The sequence below is a fragment of the Dysidea avara genome, chromosome 11 (genome assembly GCF_963678975.1).
Source record: "Dysidea avara chromosome 11, odDysAvar1.4, whole genome shotgun sequence".
Lineage (NCBI taxonomy): Eukaryota > Metazoa > Porifera > Demospongiae > Dictyoceratida > Dysideidae > Dysidea > Dysidea avara.
In genome coordinates, this window is record NC_089282.1 from 24,561,112 (window position 1) to 24,570,374 (window position 9,263).

Below are 9,263 nucleotides of genomic sequence, written 5' to 3' on the forward strand. Positions count from 1 at the left end.
TGCCTACCTGTCAATAACAACCATACCATGGAGACAGTCTATATTAATTTGTAACTGTAGACCATTGATCAATTAGTGGTTGATAAGTTACACTGACTTAGTGATGTATTGCATATGTACAAGCCTCTGCACAAAGTTATATGGTAAAGAAACTTGTATTATGTTATTAACTTTGGAATTCATTTGTGTGATATTTCAAAGTACCTTACATCAAATGTGTTACAATGCACTGGTAAACCTTCAAATTTTAAGCCTTAAATACCATTGAATACCCTTTTGTGTTTGTCACAATGGTAATCAAGGAATTGGTATTCAAGGAGTGGCATAAACGCGGGTGTACAATATTTTACACAGTCTCATCCTTTTTTGTAGATATATACAAGAGCTCTTGAGCTCTTTGTTACTGTAAAGACATCAAAACATTTACAAGTGTATTAATAACAGTTGCTGAATGGGCTTTCCACTTCCATCAAAAGCAGAACCTTTTTATTATCATATGAAAAGAGACACATAATTGTGAGTGTACGGTGAGAACATAAGTGTGTGAGACTTAATTGGTCTGTGCTGTATGTAGCAATGTACTATTGTATTATATATATATATATATATATGTAAGGTTTGTGGGGAAGCACCCTTGTGCAGGCATAGCCTTTTGGTGCCACCCATTCCTCTTTGGGTAAATTAGATAATATATAAATAAATGAGTGAATAATAATTATGCAACCAAGTACTAAGGATAATAAGAAATGCGGTTGAGATTACATCATAAATAAATAATGAAATAAATAAGCAGTAGTACTTACTTTACTAGCCATGAGTAAACTAAAGTAGTGAATACTATTAACACTAATGGCCAAATCAATTAAGCACTGTGCTCAGTGTCTGGACATTGCCATGTGACTAGAATTCAATCACAACAGCAATATAAAATAACCTAGACCTTCTTCATTCAGTAAAACAATGAACTATCTTCTTTTCCATGCAAAACCCACAAATTATCTATGCTTTGGCTCACTTTACAAAACTAAAACTCACTATCGATCCTGTGAAGTGTCACTATATTAAAGCAGAGGAGATCACACAGTTTCATCAAAGAAATTGGATGATCTCTGAGAATGCTTGGAATGCATTAATGAGAATAGGAGGTAGTATAATAATACAAGTTACATTCCTCCTAGGAGGGATATAACTTGTATATATACTACCTCTATTTCTCATTAATGCTTTCCTGAGCACTGATAGCAGTACTATTATTATCACTTATACACCTTCACTTCCCTTTGAAGTGAGGTCTGAGAGTGGTATATATAATAATAATGTTTGAGAAAACTATACAAGGCCTAATGCTTCGCACTCCCCGGGAATAGAAATTATAGAATAGAATCCATGTTGAATGAACAGACAGTCGTATAATGGGCGGGTGTTTCCATGGAGGTGATAGAAATGGTAAAATGATTCTATTTAACACCAATCAAAACAGCTAGCATGTGACACCCATTGACAAGATAGCAATTTAGAAGAACGAACAACTATTTATTTGTTTTTGAAAGTGTTGCCAGCTGGCAGACTAAGTCTCAAGTCGCCATGCCAGCTGCCAGTGGATGCAATTCGTGTAATGATAATCCATTCAACAGCATCATTTCCTAGTACACTGACTTGTCCTAGCTATCCTTGTTGATCATGCTAAATCTATATATATACTTAGCTAATTATAAGTAGTTATGATTCTTAAATTTGTAGTTATGTGTCCTGCTTGTATTTATGTGTTGTGTATATAGTTATTACAGCACATGTTGCTGTCAGACCTTCAGTGCTGGTCACTGTAAAGCACTAATACAATAAATACTTTAGGTTTAAGGAAGAAAGTCCATCCCTCCTGGAGGAGACTGAGTGTGGCCCCGACTAAACATTGGGTGACCTGTAGTTCGAATCCTGGGGTTGGAGGGATTTTTTTTCCTTACTTTGGCCCCTTTTCTGTTACACCTTTTCAGCTATAAGTCACTAAGTCTAAGTCCTTGAAATTAGGTTAGGTAATCCTAAGGCTGCAGCACATGTTGCTGTCAGACCTTCAGTGCTGGTCACTGTAAAGCACTAATACAATAATACAATACAATTATTATTATTAACTGATGTACTTTTTAAACCAGGCGCACGCCCACAGCCGGCCGAAGGCCGGCTGTGGGCGTGCGCCTGGTTTACTGTAATTGTTTCGGTAAAAGTGTGTGTGTGTACCTATCTATCTACCTATCTACCTATCTACCTATGTTTGTCCGTACGCACCCACGTGAGCAAAATCGTTTAATAACGGTGAAAGCAGCTTTTACGTAAGAAGTAAAAGTGAAATGAAATCTGTATAAAACTTCTGCACAGGTGAACTTTGCTCTGAGGTGGTTTCTTTTCGGCGGACTGAAATACGGGTGTGGTGACTTTCCTCAGACTACCTTCCCCTTGAGGTTTTCAGGCATTTAGCAACTGAAAAACAACGGTGCAGGCCTCGTACACTGCCAGGAATAGCCTATCGCTTCGAGTTGAAAGGGGGCGTATCCCTTTCGTACGCGAACGAAAATGAAGAGCAGCTTTGAGGCTTTGTCGAGAGAATTTGTGGGAAAAAAACACGTTAGTCACACTATAAAACAGTTTAGAAGATAGTTTTGTGCGTAATATGTTGGTAAAAGCGGTTTATTTAACAAACGCTTCCTTAGCAGTGCATAGCAACGTAATTGAATGAATTACGAATATTTCATGAATTACGAGAAATAGCTAATTATATTATTGCACAACCCAAACTACCATATTGTAAAGTAGTAATACATAGTTGGTTAATTCATAGTAGTATATACTGTCTATAGTTATTCCAGATGAGTTAGCTAGCTGCATGGCGCCTGGTTTTTAGAAGTAGCACAACATCAACTTGTTTGTATATTTGTTTGTGCTTTACTCTGTGTGTTGTATATGTATTTAGTTGTTCTGGTAAGGAAGAATGGCTTATGCCAATTACCTAGAGGATAAACAATGAATCAAATCAAATCAATCAATCAATCAAATCAAGACCTATACCAGACCGCAAAGGAGAAGATTAGCAACCGTCAGTAGAGTGATTGCAGCAGCTGCACAAGATGAGGAACAAGGTTAATGGTAGTATGTTTATGTGTATTGCCAAGCAGTATGTACTTGTATTGCCACAGTATATTTTCATTCTTTCACCTGGCTTGCTAGGCTCTGGTTGACTTGACTGTTTGTGTTTCAGAAATTAATGCTTGTTTGTAAAGAGTGTGGTAGAAGAGTGCATGTTTTAATGTTTGCTTGTAATGTTTACTTGTATTGTACATTTTGTATATGTTTCCAGTTCACCTGGCTTGCTGGCTTGGCTGTTTCACTCGGCACTAGGGACCTGCTGATTATGCTGGAATAATTATGAGCTTAATAGGTGCTTGAAAGCATTGAGCATAATACTAGCATAATAGGAAGAGTATTTGAGCCATATTATAAAATCCTTGATGGTCAAAATACATATTACAGAAAAGATCGATATACTCTAATAGAACAGTCAATAACTCTAATAAAACAATCAGGCAGCTGACGGTTCTATTAGAGTATATTGATCTTTTCTATCACATGCAGTTTTGAAGAGCAAAGATGTACTTCAGCCACTTATTATGTGCCCATAACTGAAAATTTATTAGCAAAACATGGGAAATGAGGCATAAAGTTTGAGCATAATTTGAGCATAATAGGTAAAATTTAAATTTATTTGTATTGTGTATTGCCAAGCAGTATGTTTTAATATTTGAATTGTGTACTTGTATTGCCACAGTATATTTTCCATCCTTCTACCTGGCTTGCTAGGCTCTGGTTGACTAGACTGTCCATGTTTCAATGTAATGTTAATGTTTGTATCGTAAAGAGTGTGGTAGAGGAATGTATGTTTTAATGTTTGCTTGTAATGTTTAGTTGTATTGTACATTTTGTATATGTTTCCAGTTCACTGGCTTGCTGGCTTGGCTGTTTCACTCGGCACCTGGCTTGCATAGTTGTATACTCTATCTACTACGGTATTGTGCATGTTATGTATGCATAATTAACACATCACTGTGCCATTGACACACCACTGATGAACTGCACTTAGCTACTGGTGGCCGTATGGTAGTTAAGCAGAGGCTTTGTTTGGGATATGCTGGCCTTCACCACCTTGTCATGCATAGTCTCATTTCTTGAGTGAGTCATCTTCAGAGACATCTCACACCTATAATGTAAAAAAAGTTGTTGGTTAACATTTTGTATGCATCATCCTCACCATAGCTGATAATTTCCATCTTTGGTGTTGCCAGTAATATATTGCTTTGTACAATACCACAGTAATGTTACTAAGTGCCGGTACATCATTGGCGTGGCAATGGAACAGTGATGTGCATGTATACACAGTATATATGCATGCAAAACATACAGGAGAGAGCTATATACTGGTGGCCTCTATTTACGATGGTACTATTGTGTTATATCTGTTACTGTTGTTCCTTGATTTGGGATCATGTCTTCATGTTGATCATACTTTCAACCACTTTGTTGTGCATAGCCTCACCAGGGGTTTGTCGCATTGGTGTATGTACTTGGTTGTATGTGACACAGCCCTAGATAAATAAATTAAATTAGCAAATGAATGCAGTGTTTGATGTTAGATGGACTAATATTATTCTGTAAAGGTGATTTTCATTGCATAAGATGTTTCTAGGTGGCGGCACTTTAGGCGGCGTACATCATTTTTGGGGGATCCCTACTTAAACAGTACTACCATACCATTTGATACAGTACCTAAAAGTACATGCTCCCTGAAATGAGGAAACAGTTAGAACAATTGTTCATGATCCAATATTTAGACCCTTTAAATCAGGGCACTTCACTAATAAGGACACTTTAGCATGACTCCAGGTAGTCCGGAATAGAGATTAGGGAGCAGCAACCATCATATCAATATCAGTTCCTCTTCTAACAGCTGCAATTGTGAGTTTGCATATCAGTTTTAGTTTAAACAACAGATTTAAAATTTCACCTTGAGAAAAATGTCCTGAGAAGTGGTACAAAACCTTTACCTCACAATTGCACCACAATATATAGTTGATAGGTATTTACTGTGTAAGTACACCAAAAAGTCATTGCCATAACATTTTGAGTTTCCAAGAAATCCAAGGAGGAAAATGTTGAAGTTGTGATACTTCCTAATAATAATGTAATTGATTGAGGTAGTTATCATTATGCAGTAATTTACTTTATAATGAGATAATGTTAACTACCTGCCTACCTGTCAATAATAACCATACCATAGAGACAGTCAATATTAATTTGTAACTGTAGACCATTGATCAATTAGTGGTTGATAAGCTACACTGACTTAGTGATGTATTGCATATGTACAAGCCTCTGCACAAAGTCATATGGTAAAGCAATTTGTATTATGTTATTAACTTTGGAATTCATGATCATTTGTGTGATATTTCAAAGTACCTTACATCAAGTGTGTTACGATGCACTGGGACAAAAGTAAAACTTCAAATTTAAGCCTTAAATACCATTGAATACCCTTTTGTGTTTGTCACAATGGTAATCAAGGAATTGGTATTCAAGGAGTGGCATAAATGCGGGTGTACAATATTTTACACAGTCACATCCTTTTTTCTAGATATATACAAGAGCTCTTGAGCTCTTTGTTACTGTAAGGACATCAAAATATTTACAAGTGTATTAATAACAGTTGCTGAATGGGCTAAAGAGAGTTTCTGAAGGCAAGGAATGAAATAATAAGGGTTGTGAGGACATAGCTGAGATTTTAGAGGCTCTGAGGTTCGATTATAGGTTATTTTAGTAGACAGACTGAAAACTAAAACTGTAGGACAAAAGTTATGATTAAGCTGTGGCTTTGATTTGATTGCTCTGTTAAAATAGTTACTTGACTGCTATGGCTGAGGGATCATGGATGTTAGTTAAATACATGTGCATGCATGCTGCTGAAATACAGTGGTATAGACCCTTTTCAGATGAGCTGCTGCCATAGCAACATCCGCCATCTTGGAGTGCAGTGGTATATATAGTTTTTGTTGTGATAAATGGTAACACAATAATAATAATAAGACAGCCACTTTAAAAGGGGGGTTTCTGTCAAAACTACACAAACCCACCTCTGATATATAGCTATACATTATATGCACATAAAATGCAGTAGTATATAATGTGTACTGAAGTACACTGATGGTCCACTGACATTCTGTGTCACTGGCAGGCATGTTACAATTACTTGTATATAATATATATTATACTAAGCCATACTTACAAATGCACTAAATTACTTAACTAGATTACAGTTAGAGACGTTTAGTGCACTTGTATACAGTGTCATAAAGAACTGTCATATCTTTTTAAGGTTCCATAAAACTCAAGGAGGAAGTCCTGAAAGTTATGGTGCTGTGTCTATAGCTAATAGTCTACAATGTTGTTGTTGAGGTAGTTATCCACATACTAACAACTACTACATGTAATTATAGGCCATTATCAGTTATAGTGATTCACTAGCTTAGTGGCTGCATCTAAAAGTCTCTGAATACAGGATTGTACACAAATCAACAGACTAACTGTAGGCCTGTGTCACATATGCTGGCATAATAGAACAGTCAGTATATGCAGTGAAATACTAGCAGTCATTAAATTTAAAATTTCAAACAATATAGTACGAACTTATATAGGAGCATAATACATTCATGATGGAGATGCATAATAGGGAAATTTGGGTAGCTCCTGACAGTATTGTGGACAAAATATTGAACACATCTGACTCGGGTCTGGATCTTTTGGGTTTGATTTATAACATTCTATAGACCAAGTTTAACCTTTAAAAACTGCTGTAGTCATTTAGGTGTTTTGTGGTTTATCAATGTGTACATGTATATTATACATTTAATTTGAAAACTGAAAGAATTAGGGTAGGTACATATCTTATTAGCCTAGTTTACTGATTCCAATTGTAGTGCTCCATAAATTCTACTTGTGCATATCACTAAAATGCTTACAATAATTATATACATACAAGTCGTCAGTTACCTTTAACCTCTTGCCCAATATATTTCACTATATTCATATTATGCAGAATCAAATAATATATTATCATGCATACTGTGCTACTACTGAGTTACTAGTTGTCTGGGAATCAAGTAATCCTGGTCTGGGATTTTGTTTGCTTCAGTGTCAAGTTTCTGGTAATTTGGAGACTGTGGTATTCAAGCATGATTATTTCTTCAGCTCAATAGTGTAACACTATACTGCTGTGCCTTATATAAATTTTATTGATGCAATTGTTATATGGAATAAGGTGACTAACTATAACTATGAGCATCACTCATTATTATTTGTTCAATTTAGGGCATGATCATTGCATACAAGATTCTATGTAAACATACATATCGTCATACTGCACATTGCAAAATCACATGCACATACCAATAATAACACTACTAAAACAATGTCACTACTTTTCTACACAATGTCAGATAATGTCAAGATCAAAATTAAGGTTCAAAGTTAATATCCAGAGTAATATACCTAAAGTTGTATCTTTCTCCAGTATTGTCAGCATAGATATCCAGATAAAGTTGCTTGCCCACAGCTAAACTGGCATTATAAAACCCTGCATTGGTGTAGCTTCCTTCATCTTCTGTGGCAGTAAAGCAGATTCCTGTTTGTTGACTACTGCTGATCAGGAAATTATACGTCTGGGGATATCGATTATCATCATCAATTGATGGCCCATAATGCCACACTTTTCGGTTGGTAAGTGTAGAACCTGGTGTTCCTCGGGCATGGATACATGGTTCATTACGGTTGTAGTTTTTGCGGTCAACAACATTGAAGCCAATGCCTACAGATGTATCAGAGAGAAGTGCCCAAAAGTCGCTATCTTGTGTGTCTCCATACTTTGGGTAAACACCAATGAAGATATCTGCAAGCACATTCTGATGATAGGTCCCAAGGAACACATGGAATAGTCGTAGGTATGGTTTGGCAGAACTTCCGCTGTTGTAACACTCTACTGCATCACCGTTTGAATTAATGTAACAGACAGGTGCCATATTGCCATGAGTAGCCAACCTCTGAGGTGTATACAGTATTTCCTGTTAGCAAAACACGTCATAGTCCATAGCTATATAGATGTAGTTGTACTGTTAGTGTACCTTATATAGCTATTTCGAGGGAAAAAATTTCATTTATTTCAAGGTTTTGGGGGTTAGAAAGCTTAGACTACAGTGAAAATTCTAGACCTCCAATACATTTTGAGCAAGTCCACGATAAAAGTAAAATTATTGATTACTCAACCTCGAAAATTTTTCCCCTTGAAATATTTAGGCTATACGGTATAACCTATAGCAGTCTATAATATTATCTAGGCTAGATATCAATTCCAGCATTTGTCAACACAGAAAAAGTACCGCAATTTTCCTGGATTAGTTGGCTAGATGACAATGCAGTTAAATGGTTTACAAGATAAGCTAACCTTTGCGTCAATTGCAGCTGCAGCCGCTATAATCAGTAACAGGCATATCTGCTTGAAGTTGGCCATTTTATGCGAGCGCGGTAGTATAGCAAGTAGAACGTATTAAATAGCTAGTACGTAGAGAAGCTGCAAAGCTACTCTGATTTGAGCTCTGATTTGCACTTCAATTTCTGATAGTGACTACAGAGCAGTGGCTACACAGCAGCTTATATATCAGAGAGACCGCATAAGACCGGCAGTTATAGGATACGTAGACCCTTGCAACACGGGTACGTCACTGCTTTTGACACCCCGTCACCATGGCTCTTTGGGAAGCCATGATTCGCTAACTAATTAGTCTCGCGTGGCCAGACCGCTTTTTCTCGGCACGGCGCTTATCGATTGCATTATAAGCGCCTGATTCGTATAATGCAATCGATAAGCCCTGAAGATGGCATAGACTTGTTGAACTAAGTTATTAATTGAGGTTGTTTTGTAGTTAAGGTAGCTAGTTTTGTAGTTAAAGTACTTAGTTTGGTAGTTAAGCTAGTTAGAATTTTTTTTTCTTTTCTTTTTTTTTCATTGTTAACGATAATGATAATATAAATAAACACTTAAACAGTGGGCAGAGAGGCAAACTCTGCCCAGTCCTGGGATGATGGCATTGTTACCATTACAGAAGCAGCATTGCCACGTTGAACATCAATGGCAACCTTCTGAATCAAAAATTAGGTGGCCCTATCGATAAGCG

At 36.6% G+C, this 9,263-nt stretch overlaps 1 protein-coding gene across 1 annotated transcript; it reads right to left on the reverse strand.

Annotated features, from left to right (window-relative positions):
* Positions 1-7,368: 7,368 nt before the first annotated feature.
* Positions 7,369-8,721, reverse strand: LOC136238974 (uncharacterized). The gene is made up of 2 exons (XM_066029695.1): positions 8,534-8,721; positions 7,369-8,153 (listed from the first exon to the last, which is right to left on the reverse strand). Exons 1-2 carry the CDS (start codon positions 8,597-8,599, stop codon positions 7,551-7,553), a joined length of 669 nt encoding a protein of 222 aa, XP_065885767.1. The 5' UTR covers positions 8,600-8,721; the 3' UTR covers positions 7,369-7,550.
* Positions 8,722-9,263: the final 542 nt, after the last annotated feature.